Raw genomic sequence first — 18,170 nt, 5'->3', positions numbered from 1 at the left:
AAACTTCTATAAATGCCAAACACTAAAAGTAGCAGCAATTCAAATGGAAGAAAGGTGGGAACAAGTAAAAAGAGACCTAGGAAAGACTCAGTTCCAGATCTCCTATTATGGATAATCCTTAAACCAATGACCTAAATTTAAGCTTCAATTTCTTCTGTACATTCTTGAATGGTTTGTGGCAAAAAAAAAAAAACATTAATATTCTCCTTGGTTATCAATAATTCATTCACTTGATCAATGTGTCAACTAATGTTGTTGATATGATATTAAATTATATCACAAATACACAGCAATGAACAGGACAAAATTCTTGCCCACACTAAGTTTGCATTTTAAAAGACAAATAGTAAATCAACCAGTAAACAAGTATATTCATAATATAATTTCAAGTAGTAGAACTCTGACAAAAAATAAAGCAGGCATAGCAGGGCTAGAGAATAGTGGGGGAATAATTATTCTGGAAAGGGTGGCCAGAGATGGCTTCTCTGAGGGGCTATCATCTGAAAAGAAGAAGCCAGCTCTGCAAAGAAATGAGAATAGTATATTTCAGGTAGAAGAAACAGTCAATGCAAAGGCAAGCCCTGGGGTAGGGATAAACTTAGCACGTTAAAAAACAACAACATCAGACTACTATAAGTAAGTCAAAAAGGTGTCACACGTAGGCAGGGACCAGATACTACAGGATTTATAGGCTTGTAGTTTGGATTTCATTCTAGGGGAATGGAAAACATTCAGAAAGTTGAAAAGATCACTCTGGCTACCATGTGAAAAATAGATTGTGGAATATAAAAACAGAAGAAAGAAGACCAAGTAAGGAGGCTATCCTATTCCCTTGTTGAGTGAGAGATGATAATTGTTTACAAGTGAGAACATTTATATCAGAAAAAGGAATAAAGAACTGCTCCTAGATTTTTTACTCAAATAACCTCATGAATGATGATATCAATTATGGAGGTAGGGTCAACTAGGCAAGAAGCAGGCTGTGGGTGCAGGCAGAGCTCAAGAACCCTTTTAGAGTGTGTTGAATCTGAAATGCTGATTGTACTTCCCAATGGAATCAGTTGGATATGTCAGACCAAAGTTCAGGGCTGGAGATATAAACTGGAAGTCATCAGCAGTAGAAAAGATTTCAACCTTCAACTTAGCAAGATTAGGGAGGGAATAAAATACATCTGAGAACACTGTCCTGGGACATTCATTCACTTAGAAAATAAAGAGGGAAAGGGAGACTAGAAAGAGAAGTGTGGAAAGAATTAACACTGATACAGAAAGAAATCTGGGGAAATTCTTCAGATTTATGTGCAGCAGTTTCCACCTGAACCCAACAGAAACTCAGAGTCCCATTATTTGTGGACATAGAAGGACAATGATCTCTGTCTGGGGTTCCAGTTATTAAAACCGATCCCTAAATGGGCTCTGGTTGTATAAGCAAGAAGACGGATTTTTTGATTATAGCCCCCCAGGGACAATGAAAAAGGAAAGGAAGGAAAGCTGCGTGCCTTCTACTCTTCCACCCTCTCCTGAGGAAGAGCCTTTAAGTTCAGAGGGAAGAGAAATGTGGACTCAGATGGCAGAGCAGCTGGTTCCATGGCCGACTGTGAAAGAATCCTGCTTCAGGTTCAGATGACCATACTAGTGAGAGCATGTTCTCACCTGGGCACAGAGCTGCATGTCAGGAATCTGTGCCTTACACAAAGACATAAGTGATTTTGTGGAGGGAATAACAATGCTATAGTGACACTGCTTAATCCCTCAGCATCCCTGTGATAGCATAGACTCTAACTTGAGCTCAGTTCTTCTCCTGGCTATTTTGTTTCTATTAGACAACCGAGCCAACAAACCAGCTCCTTCACCGGCATGCTCCCTTTGCTGGAGGCATCAAGTTCAGATATAACCAACCTGTATTGAAGAAGGACCCAGTCCATTCTGCCTCTGTTTTAGGAAATACAGACACTGGTGGTGGCAGACCCAGGGCTCTCCCATCCAGATCCTTAAAGAGGTATTTTCTTGGATTTTCACAATCTGACTCAGGGCAAACCAGTATCCCTAAACCTTTCCTGTGAAGACAAAAAATAACTCTCTCATTCCATGATAAGCAACACAAAGAAAACATATATTGGTAGTATTGACATGAAAAAGAAATTCAGGGTGCCTGGGTGGCTCTGTTGGTTAAGCATTTGACTCTTGATTTCGACTCAGGTCATGATCTCAGGGTCATGAGATAAAGCCCTGCATCAGGTTCTGCACTCTGCGTGGAGTCTGCTTGTCCCTCTCCCTGTGTTCCTCCCTCCTTTAAACAAACAAATATATAAATAAAATCTTTTAAAAAAGAGAGAAAAATTCAACAGGATTTTATTATTAATAATGTACTACACAAATACAAAATAAAAAGCTTTAGAAAATGTTATTTCCCAGTTATATGGGCAAAAAGAAAGACATTCTTTTAACCAAATATTCTGGATATCTGAATATATAATCTTTGCCTCAATTGCTAATTCTGTAAGAAGCAAGATATAATAAAACGCTCCTACCTCTAATATCTACTGAGCATAATGTAATCATTTCTTTATGAAACTTTGGGGCCTTGCAGGACTTTAAGATTATTATTATAAATATCAATTCTATTTGTGCTATCTACAAACAAGGTAAAAATAGATGTTTTCATTCAACAAATATCTATTGAAAACCTACATCTACATGTTGGGGAATACAGTGGTGATAAAAACAGACATGGTTCCTATACTTTCAGAATTGAGAGTCAGGCGGGTTATATAAACAAGTTATGGACAATTATAGCATTGAATTATAGAGCATTTATTTGATTTCCCCTGGTCTAATAATTTTAGGCACCATTGGTAATAATATTAAATATTTATTGTATGCCAACCATGTGTCAGGTATTAATAATACAAAGAATCAGAAGCTAATATCATTTAGCTTTATAACTATTTCATCCCATAAGTAAGACATGAACCTAAGGAAAATTGGGCAGAAGAAAAAATGACAGAATAACACAAATTGAAAACCTCATAATGTTTAGGTACCGAAAAAATGACTCAGGGATGGGTATTAAAAAAGGACTGATGTTGGGCCAAACATATTAACTTTCTAATTAGGGCAATTTTTCTTGATTCTTTTCTTCCAGCTAAAGGCGTTTTCCCCAATGTTGTGGGGGAAAGAAAGTAACCCATCCTAGTCCCTGCACAAGGCCTCCTGAGCCTTCTTCCGAAAACTAATGACACCATACTCCATGGAAGAGTCAAGAATTGGGGTAATTTTTTTCCCAGTGATTTTGAAAACATTCCAAAGGAATATCTCTAATAAAGATAAAACAATGACACATCAATAAAATTTGCATTCTATCACTTTTGCTCCCTTTTTTAGTCAGGAAAACTCACATGGCTGAGCCCAATTCAAGAGAGAAATAGAGCCTCTGTTGTGAGAGATATCGCAAAAATCTTATGTTGAGAGACACCTGGGCTTGGTGGTTGAACATCTGCCTTTGGCTCAGGGTGTGATCCCAGGGTCCTGGGATCGAGTTCTGCATCAGGATCCCGGCAGGGAGCCTGTTTCTCTCTCTGCCTCTGTGTCTCTCATGAATAAATAAGTAAAATATTTTTTTTAAAAAAATCTTATATCAAAGGGCATGCACATAGGTAAATAAAGAACTGGGGCCATTAAATCTACCATTTCTTTCCAGAAAAACTTACTTCTATTCACATTGATGATTTTATTCTTTTTTTTTTTTTTGTATTCTTTTTTTTTTTCTAAACATGTTTAAGGATTAGAGGAATTGCCAAACACTTCATAAACATGGCTTATTATAAATATTAAAACTGGTACCTAGCTTGTAAAGGAGGAAAGTAGAACTTGTTTTTATCTTTGATCTTTAGCATCCTGGTCCCCTCTGCCGTTATTGGATGCATGATTCCTGTGTTCTCCACATTGGGCAGGATGCAGATATCTAGGTCATCACTATAGCAACTCTTCACAAAATTAGAAAATGTGACATCTGAAAAAAAAGTTAAGATATCATAACATTGGAAAATATAAACTATCAACCACAAATACAGACTACACAACTAAATATTCTTATATCAACCCTTATCTGGGAGTAAATTTAAGTTATCCATGGTAGTTACAGGAGTTAATATATAAACCCTGACTTAAAATATCTGTAGTTCTTCAAGACATGAATATTGCATGCAAAAGAGGAGAGTATTCCAACACATTAAAGTCTTAAGAGCTTGGGGCTGAGCCTGGGTGGCTCAGTGGTTTAGGGCCTGCCTTCGGCTCAGGGCGTGATCCTGGAGTCCCAGGACTGAGTTCCACATCGGGCTCCCTGCATGAAGCCTGCCTCCCTCTGCCTGTGTCTCTCCCTCTGTCTCTGTCTCTCTCTCTCTGTGTCTCTCATGAATAAATAGTTTTTTTAAAAAAAGTCTTAAGAGCTCTACTTTTCATCAAAGTTTTGATCACAATCCAGTGAGAGTGAGTACAATAGCACAAAAGAAATCTGATGGAGGATTAACATCATAGGTTGTAGCATAACTGGTTCTAATCCAGGCTGCCAGATCAACTACTGAACAACTTCAGTGAAGCACAATTTCTGCATCTATTTTCTCCTGCTTATAGTAGGAAAAAGAACACCTACTTAGAGAGTAGTCATATAATCAAATGATCACTGTGAAAGTTCTTCAACAGAAATAAAGTAATGACTTTTTAAAGGATTCACTCACTGTCATTTAAATCACCATGGTGGGGCAGCCCGGGTGGCTCAGCAGTTTAGCGCTGCCTTCAGCCCAGGGCCTGATCCTGGAGACCCGGGATCGAGTCCCATGTCAGGCTCCCTGCATGGAGCCTGCTTCTCCCTCTGCCTGTGTCTCTGCCTCTCTCTGTGTGTGTGTGTGTGTGTGTGTGTGTGTGTGTGTGTATGTGTCTGTGTCTCATGAATAAATAAATAAAATATTTTTAAAAATTAAAATAAAAAATAAATCAATCACCATGGTGATTATCAATAGCCAGCAGGCTATCCATTGGATGGTAAACACTAGACCACTCTTGATATAATTTCAGAACGCTATTGAAGATCCTATGAACAAATGTATGAAGATCCTATGCACTACATTGCTTAGGAGCTGAAACGTCCTACCTTGAAGTTTCAGAATTCCTGAAGTTGAATGGCCATTCCTCACTCTGTGCCATGGTTCCTGAGGCCACCAATTTGGTTCTGAAGTGAATATAGGCCACAAAATACCAACTCGACCCCCTCTTGGATTGGAAGGAGCTCGATCTGATGATGTCAAGTTGGCAGAGCGAGGCTTAACTCTGTCCTGAATGCAGTCAAAAGAGGAGCTAGTGGCTATAATGACTGAATTCCTAAGTACGATCTGTACATTTTCGATGTGACTCTTTGGAACAGAAGACACATACACTGTTGCCAAGAGACCAATCGAATTATCTACCAGAGTGATGTTCTCTATCTCCACACTGTTCTCCACATGTAGCATGGCACCGTAGTCAAAGTTCTTGAAAGCCAAGAAGCCAGAGATACCAGTACAGTTGTCAAGCCCATTTTCCTTATAGAGATGAAGGCCATGAAGGCTTGAGTGGGCCACATTGTCAGACCAGCGAGCTTCAGGAGAAGAGCACCTGTGACCCTGGATGTGAAAGCCAATTCTCTCTGATCCTGCCACAACATTGCCATAAAGGTTGATGTCCTTTGCCTGGTTCGCTTTGATTCCTGCCACCCAAACGGTGGACCATGCTGACTGTGTCATCAGAACCACAAGGTTATTAGAGAGAGAAAAATTCTGACCCTCCAAATCTATGCCATGGCCAACTGTGCCAAATACTATATTGTCATTTAAAATGATCCCATGACGGGCAGCTGCACGAATGCCCCCACTGCAGCTTTGGTGCAGAGAAGATGATATTATCCAGGATCCTGCCGATGCATTAGTGAATTCAATGGATGAATACAGTGGTGACCCAAAGTTCTGAATTTCCACATTTGAAAGTTGAAGGACACCTGCAAACAAAATGCATATCATCAGGTACTCTCTCTTTTCCTACAAAAGGCAAAAGGATGGCCCATTTGTAGGCATCAGGAGATGCAAAAAGTTTTTTTTTAATATAATAGTTTATTCTCAATACCAGCACTATATTTCACACCATGAGTCTCGCTGATAACAAATGAATCATTAGAAATATCACATGAGTGCCTGCCAAGGTTTCATGTGCAGTCTGAAGAGTCTGGCAGTTGGATGGGGAAGAGGAAGGACAGATAGGAAAGAGAGAGATAGGCTTTGGAGATGAGCACGCTAGCTGGCAGATTCCATGTATTTTTCTGCTGGGCTAGTCAAGGACTCGGATGAAAATGAAGGAAATATGGATTCCCAGCCACTCACCTCAATGGCATGTCTCTTCTCAGGGATCCCAAGTGAAAGGTCTATTACCATTCCCATAAAGATATTGCATGAAGGAATATAATATTCAATTATATAAAACATATTTTTAAGTCATTTTAACAATCTGGTAAAATATTTCCTGTATTTTTATCCTCACCATAGTGTGGTCCCTGTCTCATTTTCACAATAATAAGATTCTCTACATCTTTTATGTCAGGAGAGGATAGAATTATTTAGCCTTACCAAGAAATTTATTTGTACTAATTTAAGTAGATATTGCAAAAACACAGTTTGAACTGCAGCCACCAGACTGATTTAAAAACATAATGTGCACTGGGGCAGCCCCGGTGGCCCAGCAGTTTAGCGCTGCCTTCAGACCGGGGTGTGATCCTGGAGACCCGGGATCAAGTCCCACATCAGGCTCCCAGCATGGAGCCTGCTTCTCCCTCTGCTGTGTCTCTGCCTCTCTCTGTGTGTTTCTCGTGAATAAATAAATAAAATCTTAAAAAATATATATATATATATATACATATATAGTGCACTAATATGTCAATGTATATCCTCTTGGTAAAATAGATAAGAACATGATTATAGAAAATAATGAGGTGGATTAATAACTTTATCACCTAACTCTCATTTAGCACTCATTAGGTACCAGGTACTGTTCTAAGTCATACATCAATATAGCATGTGTGTTCATACATGTGTGTGTGTGTTTAAAAACATTCTATAAGGTAGGTATAATTATCCCCATTTTACCAATAAGGAAACTGAGGTAGAGAAGGTTTAAGTAACATATTAGACTTGGATGGAGGCAAATGCATGCAGAGGATAAACTGTTAACCCTCAAGCAGGCATGCTGCGGGGGAGTGGGAGATGCGGAGGAATAAAAGGAGCAGCTTTGCATTGGGATTCAGGCAATGGGGCTATACCTAATGTGCCAGGAGTTAATCATGTGCCCTTAGCTACATAGGTCCCAACTTCGTATTTCATGTTGTTTCTTTCTTCTTTCTTTTCTTTCTTTTTTTTTTAAAGATTTATTTATTTATTTGAAAGAGATATAGAGAGAGTACAAGTGGAAGGGGCAAAAGGGGAAAGAGAGTCCCAAGTAGACTCCCTGCTGAACTCAGAGCCAGATATGGGGCTCAGTCCCATGATCCTGAGATCATGACCTGTGCCAACATCAGGAGTCCAACACTCAATCATCTGAGCCACCCAGGCACCCCTTTTTTCTTTCTTTTTAAAAGTTCTGCCGAAGGTGAACTATAAAGTTCTTTCTCTCACTAAAAATAGAGGGAGCTATAGTGTTTCAGGAATAGCATTTAAAGCTCAAAAGTAGTCCAGCCTAAACCCTCCACCTTCCCCACTTCTTTTTCACAGAGGAGAAACTAACACCCTTAAGAATCGGGTACCATGAAGGATCATACCATCATCTAGAAGACGGATGAAGTAAAAGACCATGTATGTCTTTCTGGGGCTTCTGGGTGTTTCAGTTAAGTAGCCGATTCTTGATTTTGGCTCTGGTCATGATCTCGGCATCCTGGGATCAAGCCCCACCTCAGGGTCCCACCTCAGGCTCCATGCTCAGCAGGGAGTCTCTTTGAGATTCTCTTCCTCTCCCTCTGCACCTCCTCCATGTCCTCTCTCTCTAAAGTAAATATATATATATATATATTTTTTTTTTTTAAAGAGACTACATATGTCTTTCTTTGTAGCTAGATGACAGGATTCCAATATATCTAAATTTCTCAAATGACACCAATTAAGGAGGCACTGGTGGATGGTGCAGAAATATTCACAGAATGACAAAATACTCAAAAACTGGGCAGCCCAGGTGGCTCAGCGGTTTAGCGCTAGCTTCAGCTCAGTGTGTGATCCTGGAGACCCGGGATCGAGTCCCACATCGGGCTCCCTGCATGGAGCCTACTTCTTTCTCTGCCTGTGTGTGCCTCTCTCTCTTTCTGTGTCTCTCATGAATAAATAAATAAAATCTTTTAAAAAATGTTCAAAAACTATTTGTCTGATGATAACATTTTTTACAGTGTCCCTCACCAATAGCACACAGCTGAAAGGGCTATGGAACCTGTCACCCTAGGACTGCAGCCCAAAGGATACCAGATGCTAGATCCCATACATAAATAGCTTATTTTGTAGAATGGAAAGTGGTTCTAGAATTTCAGTCAAGGCAATATATCAGTATTATTTTAATTTGTGGATTTTTTATGTCTTAAACTTACATGATTATAATTCATAGTTATAAATCATATAAGATCATTTTACTCATGTACATATTAATCAATGGCTGAAAGCTAATCAATAGTAAATACTTAAAATGTCTTGAGCATTTAAGTGAAACATTAAGCAATGATTATGTTTCCAGCTATTGCTCTATTTTTCCTTTTGAAAAATCACAATTCTAAGTACAAATTGCTGGATGTTATTGGTCAGAAAAAGAATGACAGGGGCCTCCAATTTAAAATAGAAATTTTAAGTACTGGCCACATTTTCTAACTTAAAATTGTTCAACATCCATAGCTAGCATCCTTGACCTACACCTGCAGATTTCACCTCATCCAGGCTCTGGCGTATATTTACAGAAAAATGGAAGATTTCTTAATTTAGTGTGGGAAACCAGATTGGATTCTAGAACAGAAAGGGACACTAGTGGAAATACTGGTGATATCTGGAAAATATCCTAAATTTAGTTAAGAGTAATGCATCAATGCTAACTTTTTGGTTTTGACAAATGTAGCAGATACGTCAGATATTAACTATAGGGAAGACTGGGCAAAAGGTACACAGGAACTCTCCATACTATCTTTGCAACTCTTCCATAAATCTAAAATGATTACAAAATTAGAAATCTATTCAACAAGGGCTTCAGAATCAGACTTGAACTTAAATGTTACCTCTGATACTTTCTTGCTGGATGACTTTTCTCACTCTTCACTTACTTTTCTTCATTCCCATTTATGGAGCACTTAATACATAGCACTTAATACAGTTAACTATATTAGAAAGCCAGTGATGAAAGACCCAATCTTACCCTCAAGTTGTTGTTCACAAGCTCATAAGTGAGTTTCACACATAAGCAGGCAATTTTATTACAGACTTTGTTTCCTCATCTATAAAAATGTCTCTCTCACAAAGATCTTAGGATCGCATGAAACAATATAGGCATGAAAACCTGCATTAATCTTGGTCTATAACATCCCTTTCCCCAGAAATAATTTAAGAAACCCTGGATCAGCAGTGCCAGAAGTTCAGGATCATGTCAATCTTGTTACCCATTCAGCTCTGGCCTGGTGCTAAACTGTCAGAACTGGACTTCTATCCTGTAATGATGTTCCAGGACCGCCCACAGTTTCAGGTAAAAGAGATCTGTCTCATTTCCAGAAGACCAGGACTTAGCCTGTGTCTCCATCTTCTAAAGTATGGTTTCTCAATCTCAGCACTATTGACATCTTGGACCAGAGAATTCTTTCTTTCTTTCTTTCTTTCTTTCTTTCTTTCTTTCTTTCTTTCTTTCTTTCTTTCTTTCTTTCTTTTTTAAAGATTTTATTTATTTATTCATGAGAGACAAAGAGAGAGAGAGAAAGGCAGAGACAGAGGGAGAAGCAGGCTTCCTGCAGGGAGCCCGATGTGGAACTCGATCCCAGGACCCCGGATTATAACCTGAGCCGAAGGCAGATGCTCAACCACTGAGCCACCGAGGTGCCCCAGAGAATTCTTTCCTGTGGGAGACTGTCCTCACCTTATAGGACTACAGAGTGCATTATAGGCAGTTTAGCATCTACCTACTAGATGCCAGAAGCTCCCCCAAGTTGTAACAAGTAAAATGTCTCCAGATACTGTCAAATGTCTTTTGGGGGGAGAGGGGAAGCAATGTCACTGCTGTTGAGGACTCATGGACACGGAGCCTATGGAGAGAGAGAGCTTGTTCTACAGGCCAGAAATTCTGAACTTTTGACTTAAGGTGCAAACGCTGCCCTTTACCATACTGGTAGAACAGATGTGTCAAAAGTGTTTCATGCTCAATATATTTGGGAAGTAGTTAGATCCTTTATTCTAGGCCTTCTCAGAGCCTTTATTATATTCATGTATTCAGTAACTTTCTAAGATGGAGCAACAGTGATATCCTTTCCTGAAATTTATTTGACCAGGAAACAATTATGGAATAATATCTAAGGAACACAAGTTTAAGAATAAGGTCCTAATCAAATAACGTTGCAGCATTCCAAGAGAGTTAAAGCTTGAAAGAAATGAGAAAGATTGAACTGATCCTTAAAGCAGTCTAGAATATGGAAATCATTTTTATTTAAATTTACGCTATTAATTTATAGCATGAGCTGAGGCCTGCCATCAGATATAGCATGCTACTGGGAAAGAGTAATAGAAAATCAGGAAAGAGATAAAAATTCAAGTGGTCATTAAATCATCTATAATTTCAAAGCAGAGGAAATTTCACATCTGCTGAAAATGTTTTCTTTGAGGTAAAAATGTGCATATGTGCTGATCGCTAGTATATTATTTTAACATCACACTGATAATTAAGCACAGATTAGAACTGAAAATTCATAGCTTCTCAGAGCACAAAGGAGCCATCTAATTTGAACATTTTGTTTTAGAAATGAAAATTCTCACAGTTGGAATTCCTGAGTGTCCCAGAAGAATAGGCTCCAATTGGTAAGGCTTAGTAACTTAAGATTCCATTTACCTGAAAATTCTTTACTGCTGGAGTTTCTGAAGGACCCCACAAGTAGTCTCGCCCTGCATGATATATCAGGCTGGATTTGTATATTTCGGGTCAGAAGTCCAACCTCTGCAGCCAAACGAATGCATCGGCCATCCTCCATGACATGGACGCTTCCTGGGGCAATAGGAATTGGGCAAGAAAAAAAAAAAAACTTTAAAAACCTATTTCGGAAATTGCCAGCTGGGGACCCAGAGAACCTGACAAATGAAAACACTCCTTTCCCCTCAGAAGTCCTACCAACATTAAGGTTGCTTTTCCTCAGGCATTCTCCACAAATGTCAGCTGAGAAATGAAAAGCTCGTTCACATATCTCTCTTTGGGATCAGAGTGAGAGTGTTCAAGCAAGAATTCATTTCTCCTTAATAACTGCAGGTACTGGGACAAGGAAGGCAGGGCACACCTGTCCAATTAGTGGAGTCCCCAACCTCCTTCCTTAAATTCATAGGTGTAAGACTTGAGTGTTTGGCTGTGCATTGTCCGTGGACCTCTTTCATGAGCATGAAGAATCCCAGACCAACTGAGGTGGTGACAGAGCTAAAACAGCAATGTATAGGAGTAAAGGGACGAAGAGCAGCAGCGCTGTCCCCTCCTGATAGGTCTTAACTGTAGTGCTGTCTGAAGGAGCCTCCTCAGGGGCAGGAAAGGAGCACCCTGCTGGTGTGTCCCACTGCCCTCCATTTACACTGCACCTTACATCCTACTGGCAAGGACTGCCAAAGATTTCTCCTTTCTCTTCCACTTTTTTAAAAGAAATTATCCTTGGAAGTATGATTTAGAAATAGTTTTAGACGGAATCTTGTTACATACATGTATTTTCCTCTCCCATATCAAAGACAAAAAGATATTCCCTAATCCCTCTATTTCTGTGTTTTATTACTTATGAGAGTTCTTGGATTAAATGTATTTATTGGACTGAGCCAGGAAACTCCTGGGTATTTACAATTTATGTCAATATATTTTAACTGTGGATAGCCTATAAAAATATACCTTTGTTGAGAAAAAAGATATTTGGCTTTTTATCTTTTTTTTTTTTTTTAAATAGTAGTAGTAGTCAGTACATAAAGTGTTAGGAAGGACATATTCCTGAGTGTGGAAAAAGAAGCCACTATTTATAATAACTGCCAAATTTTAAGTGATTGTGTGATTCAGTGTGACAAGAAATGAACTAGAAATTCAGTCCCCCTGAGGTTTATTCTGGCTTAGCCATGAAAATGCCCAGTTACCTTGAACCAGATGCTTAACCTTTTTGCTTACTTCTAAACTTGCTATGATATGTAAAAAGCAAAAAACAACAACAACAAATTCCTTCACAACTAAATATTCTTTAAAAGTTAGGCAAAAAAAGAAGGAATAGAGGTAAAGCCTTCTAGAATGAGTCTAGAAAGCAGAAAGGTATTACCCATCCCCTCTGAATGGCCATTGGACATAAGTCAGGTTGCTGAACACATTCTTCCTGGTCCATTCACTTCCCTTACCCAGTAAAACAAAGCCTTACCAATGTGCCGGTATTTGAGCCGTTCATAGATCTTAACATGGTGAGCCTGGACTTCTTTGACAGTGAGGATCTCTGCTTCATGAGGCTCATAAGAAGAAGAGCTAAGGACAATTTTGTCATGCGGTCGCCAATCCACTGCGTCCTCTACTATAATTCTGTAACAGCATAAAAATGGGATCAAGTATACTGGCAGTGCAACACGGATCACCTACTAACTCCAAAGAGAAAAGGAAATCCACTGCAACCACCAATTCCCACCAGGGAGATTGACTTAGAAATAACAAGTCAAGACAGAGAAAAAATGGCTTTTGTGAAAAGTTTAATGCTCATGGAGTCCATGATCTGGCTTATGTATATTACATAAGATAGCAAAGATATTCTGTAGCCATGAAGGTCAAGACAAAAAAACAAGAAATAGTAAAAGTTCCAGGGTTTATTATATGCTGACTAAACATGGTTTCTTAACAGACATATTCCTCCTTGGTTGGGAAACAGTTTGAATAATAAAGATGTTTCACAAGAAATCATTTCTTGAATTTTCTGAAGAACTATTGTGCCATTTTTGGACAATTTATCATTATGTATTAAGGCTTATACCTTCATGGTCAGGCAGATATAATGTAGATCCTAGAGGTACCACTTACTAGCTATGTGACCTTAAGAGGTCACTTTTCTGAGTTTCCTATCTTCATCTGAAAAGTGCCAATATTAAAGGCTTCCCCCCTGACATCCCCATGTTACTGCAGGAACTAACAGTATGCATTTCTTGAGTGTGTTATGTTCCAAACACTGTGCTTTCACCACAATATGAAACAATGATAGCTTTGTTCATTTTCATTTTTTAAACTCACATTTAATGAAACTTCTCTTCAGTCTTTCACTGTTGCCTAGCTTTTCCTAGTGAATATGTCTGCTTTATTCTTCATTCACAGTCATTACCAACATCAGTGGCATAAGTTTATTTTAACCTGCCTTTTTCGTTAATGTCCACATTTTAGCAAGCTTTGATAAGAGATTCTCCTCTACCCATAAATATTCACCCAGGCGAGAGGTCCATGTGAAGGCTATTCAATCATGAAACATTTATTGATTGAACAACTGGTATGCACCAGACACTATAGTAGGTGCTAGAGGCAAAATGGTAAATAAAATATATGTCATTTGCATTTTTAAAAATGACAACTTAGATTTTGGCTAGTAGATATTCCTAAAGAGTTTACTACAAAGGGGTGGGAGAGATACACAATGCAGTATTAACACCAAAAAAAAAAAACCAATAAATTAATAGGGGATCATTTGTAGGTCAATGGTATGACTCTGCTATGAATCAAAAATTATAACTAATTCTAGTCTGTACAACTGAGCCTTATAGACAGATGGAGTGAGTCACAAAAAAAAAAAAAAAGGCTACTGTCAAATGTGGTAATTTTAATGAAAGAATTTAGTCTTACCTGTGTTTCTGATTTGTAGTGACATCCTAGATACAGAATATTAAAGCAACTGCCAGTTTTTAAAGGCAAAGTAACTAAAGCCCGAGAGATGAAATAGCAAACCTCAAAATTAGGTCATTGAATGGAGTCAGAGGTTGGATTAGGACAAAGCAAGATTCCTGATTAAGTTCAGGTTCTTTCCACTAAATCACTTTGCTTCACCTGTCTGACTTGTAGTCCTTCCACCACTAAATGTAATAAAAAGCAATACTGGGGTGTCTGGGTGGCTCCGTCAGTTAGGCGTCTGACTTTGGCTCAGGTCATGATCTCACAGTGCTGGAATCCAGTCTTGTTTTGGGTTCTGTGCTCAGCATGGAGTCTGCCTGTCCCTGTCCCTCTCCCTCCGCTACTCCCCTACTCTTGTGCTCTCTCTCAATAAAAAATATGCTACTGAGCTATATAAACTGCATAGCACATAGCAATGTTCTTGACAAAAAGAAAAAAGAACTAATGAAATTATTAGTCCAAGTTTCATATTAAAAAATATAAATGAACTGAAGCTGACCTTTTCCATTAAGGCTCCTGAAACCTTGCAGGTTCTTGAAAATTCATCTCCGCCCCCCTACTCTTGGAGCCTTGGGAACCCATATGTCACAAAGACTGTATACATATGGCAAAGGAGTATGGCCCCTTCCACTTCTGTGTCCACACAGCAACAGTGGTAACTTCAAAGAATATTGTGATCCCTGTTGTCCAGAACTTAGATGGTTCTGGAGGTCAAGTATCAGTTTTTCTTCAGTTCCAACATCTACACTTTCCTCTCACAGTCTTCCATTATTTAGTCACCCTTCAACCATTTTGAGAAATCCTTCCTTCAGGACTGCTTGAAGCCCAGCTGTCTGATTAATACTAATAAGAGTCCTACAGCCACAGGGGAGGGGATAGACCTTTTTGTTCTGAGCAAAACACACCTAAAACAATAAATAAACAAAAAAATTAAAAGAGCTGTTTGCAACATAACTGGACCTAAATGAAAACCATATGAAAAGAGAGGAAACTCTGAATAAGTCTCCTGAAAGAAAACCTTTAAAAATATATAAACAAGATGTCAGCACAGTTTTCTTTATTTTGGCACTAACATTTTATCTAGTTTTGAGAAAATATAGTACTTTTGGTCAAAAGAACATAATTACAAAAAAGCAAAAAAAAATGTATGCTTTCCAATTTGATTTAAAAAGTTTTTACAACCAGGCATACGGCATCTATATATAAACACCTACCACTTAAATGGATTTGTTAACTAAACGTTGGGGAGGTCTTCATAATGATGGCTGCATTTGACCACAGACTCAGAGTGTCCGGATGCCAAGATATTTTCTTCCCAGGAATAGGGATAGCTATAGATTTCTGAACTCTACTAACACTGAAGGTTTGTTTTTAAACTTCAGTTAAAATTTCTTCTTTCATTTTCTTCAGTGACATCAAAAGATACTGTGGATTGTCAGTCTGCATGGGACAATGAGAAGTATTGAAGAAAGAAAATGGCTGTAGCGATGCCAACACTGATGATAATAGTCAGAAAAGCTATCATGTCAACTATTTGTGTACCTGGCCTCCTTTCTCCTTTTTCCCCCACAAAATCCACCACATCTTTTTTTCTTTTTTTTAAGATTTTATTTTTATTTATTTGAGTGGGGGAGATAGCACACACAGAGGGAGGAGAAGCAGACTCCCCACTGAGCCTGACATGGGGCTGGATCCCAGGACCCTGGGATTATGACCTGAGCCAAAGGCAGACACTTAACCAACTGGGCCACCATGTGCCCCTCACCATATCTTTTCTGATAACTGGTCTCCTTAACCACCATCCTAATTCTGTGTCTTAGTGAGCATTGCTGAACAGAGCCTCACAAAGCCTTTGCAAAAGGGTGTGCAAGGGATCCAACCTGCTTTTTTGAAAATCCTTCCCTTGGACTTCATTGTATCAGCTTTATTGAGGTATATTAATTGACAAAATATAAGATATTTAAAGTGCACGATGTGCCAGTTTGATAGATTCACACACTATGAAAAGACTTTCTCATCAGGTTGACACACACAACACCTCACACATTTATTTTTTGTGTGTGGAAACCCTTGTTCTACTCTCATCAGATTTCAATGATATAATACAGTGCCATGAGTGATAGTTGCCTGAACTTCAGAATTGAAATTAAGGAGAGAGAAAAATGTACTCTCTTGTGGTAGAGCTAGGAAAAGCCTGACAGATCTGGGTTCACTTATACCCTACAGAATGTAGAAAAATTTTCTTCCATAGATGCAAATGAAGTCAAAATAGAGAAATAAGGAGAGGTTGGGAGAAGGTCTGCCACAATCTCCCAAATGGATTGAGAAAGGCTGCTTTTACTTATTTTTACTATTACCACAATAACTGGCATGTCGTGAGGCTCACTTTGTGCCAGAAACTGGGCTAAGCACTTTACATATATTAATTCACTTAATCCTTCTAGCTACTCTATTAGCATTTTATTGCTGTATCATAGAATAAGAACTCGAGGGTCAGAAATTTTACTCAAAATTACACATTTAGCTAATCATGCAGTTAGAATTATTATAGTCTGGGGATACCTGGGTGGTTCAGTGGTAGAGCATCTGCCTTTGGCTCAGGTAGTGATTCCAGGGTCCTGGGATTGAGTCCTACATCAGGCTCCCGGCAGGGAGCCTGCTTCTCCCTCTGTCTGTGTCTCTGCCTTTCTCTATGTCTCTCATGAATAAATAAACAAAATCTTTAAAAAAAAGAATTATTACAGTCTGTCTTCCCTCAAAGTTCCAGTTTGTGTTCATGGTACCACACTATTTCCACCTTATGTTCCTACCTCTTGTGCCTATTCCCAGCATGGAGGCAAGAGCCAATCTGAGACCAGGACCCCACTAGCTCATTAGACCAGAGAACCATCTTCTACATACATGATCTTCTACACACATGATCCTGAACTCCTGCCAATAAATGAATAAGGTCAGCAACTCTTTATTCTAATATTACTTGAACTAAATTGTCATAGTGTAGCAATAAAGTTTGAGTAATAAGCAAGATAAATTACAGTGACTTTTAAAAATAAATGTAAGATTCTCATTTCTTAGATGATCTACCTCTGAATCAAGAGGCTCAGTAAGTTCTGATTTCCAGAAAAGACATATCCATGCAAGGTAGCAGGCATTTACTAGAAGTTTTCTTTGTGTTTTGCTGTGTACTAGATGCTGAGTAATATACACAATCAATAAAAAACAATATTTTCCTGCTCCTGTAGAAGAAGCCACTTGGAGGAACAAGACACAGACACCTTGAGTAGCTTAGTATCAGTCAACCAGGAAGCATACTTTTATTAAAATCATTAATCAGAAAACCACATTTTATAATCTAGATGGTAAGAAAGTCAGTGTATGCTAGAGGGGAGATTAAAAGCCTGTAGAAGATGTGGTGGATTCTCAGGACAAATGGAGAGTGTAAAGCAAGAAGAGATTCCAGAGCACTGTGTACACCCTTATTTTATTTATCAAGCATTTAGGAAGCCTAGTAAAAATAACTATATGAACAGTCATGTTTGAAGTGGGAATGTACTAGAAAGAAGAACAAGAAGTATCCAAACAAAGTACATCCAAAGAATATAATCACTAATTTGATACAGGAGATAGCAAATTAGATGAAGTCAGTGATGAGGTCAGAGTGGAAGGCCACGGTCCTGGGGCAAAGTTGAGGTGACAATGTGTTGTTTAGTTCAGAGTTATTTTCTTATAAATAACAGAGTAAGTGAGTACATCACAGAAGAAAAGTATGTCACAGAAGAAACCCAGAAAAATAATAGGACCAAGAGACTGGATAAGGCTCTATAACACTATCTTTCTTTAAAAACTAAATGAGATCTGCCCTATGACCCAGCAATTGCACTGCTGGGGATTTACCCCAAAGATACAGATGCAATGAAACGCCGGGACATCTGCACCCCGATGTTTATAGCAGCAATGTCCACAATAGCCAAACTGTGGAAGGAGCCTCAGTGTCCATCGAAAGATGAATGGATAAA

General features: G+C 38.7%; 1 protein-coding gene across 2 annotated transcripts in view; it reads right to left on the bottom strand.

The window, feature by feature from the left end:
* Positions 1 to 18,170, bottom strand: part of PKHD1 (PKHD1 ciliary IPT domain containing fibrocystin/polyductin) — a 471,902-nt gene that overhangs the window by 117,661 nt on the left and 336,071 nt on the right. For both annotated transcript variants that reach the window (XM_072832682.1, XM_072832683.1), the window contains exons 57-61: positions 12,659 to 12,813; positions 11,125 to 11,277; positions 5,150 to 6,028; positions 3,844 to 4,012; positions 1,900 to 2,057 (exon numbers count right to left, since the gene is read on the bottom strand). In XM_072832682.1, the coding sequence (XP_072688783.1) occupies positions 1,900 to 2,057; positions 3,844 to 4,012; positions 5,150 to 6,028; positions 11,125 to 11,277; positions 12,659 to 12,813 (1,514 nt within the window). The remainder of the gene's footprint in view (positions 1 to 1,899; positions 2,058 to 3,843; positions 4,013 to 5,149; positions 6,029 to 11,124; positions 11,278 to 12,658; positions 12,814 to 18,170) is intronic.

This window comes from Canis lupus, chromosome 7 (assembly GCF_048164855.1).
Source record: "Canis lupus baileyi chromosome 7, mCanLup2.hap1, whole genome shotgun sequence".
Taxonomy (NCBI): domain Eukaryota; kingdom Metazoa; phylum Chordata; class Mammalia; order Carnivora; family Canidae; genus Canis; species Canis lupus.
Note: the sequence above shows the minus strand (reverse complement) of the source record. Positions and strands in the feature narration are given on the sequence as shown.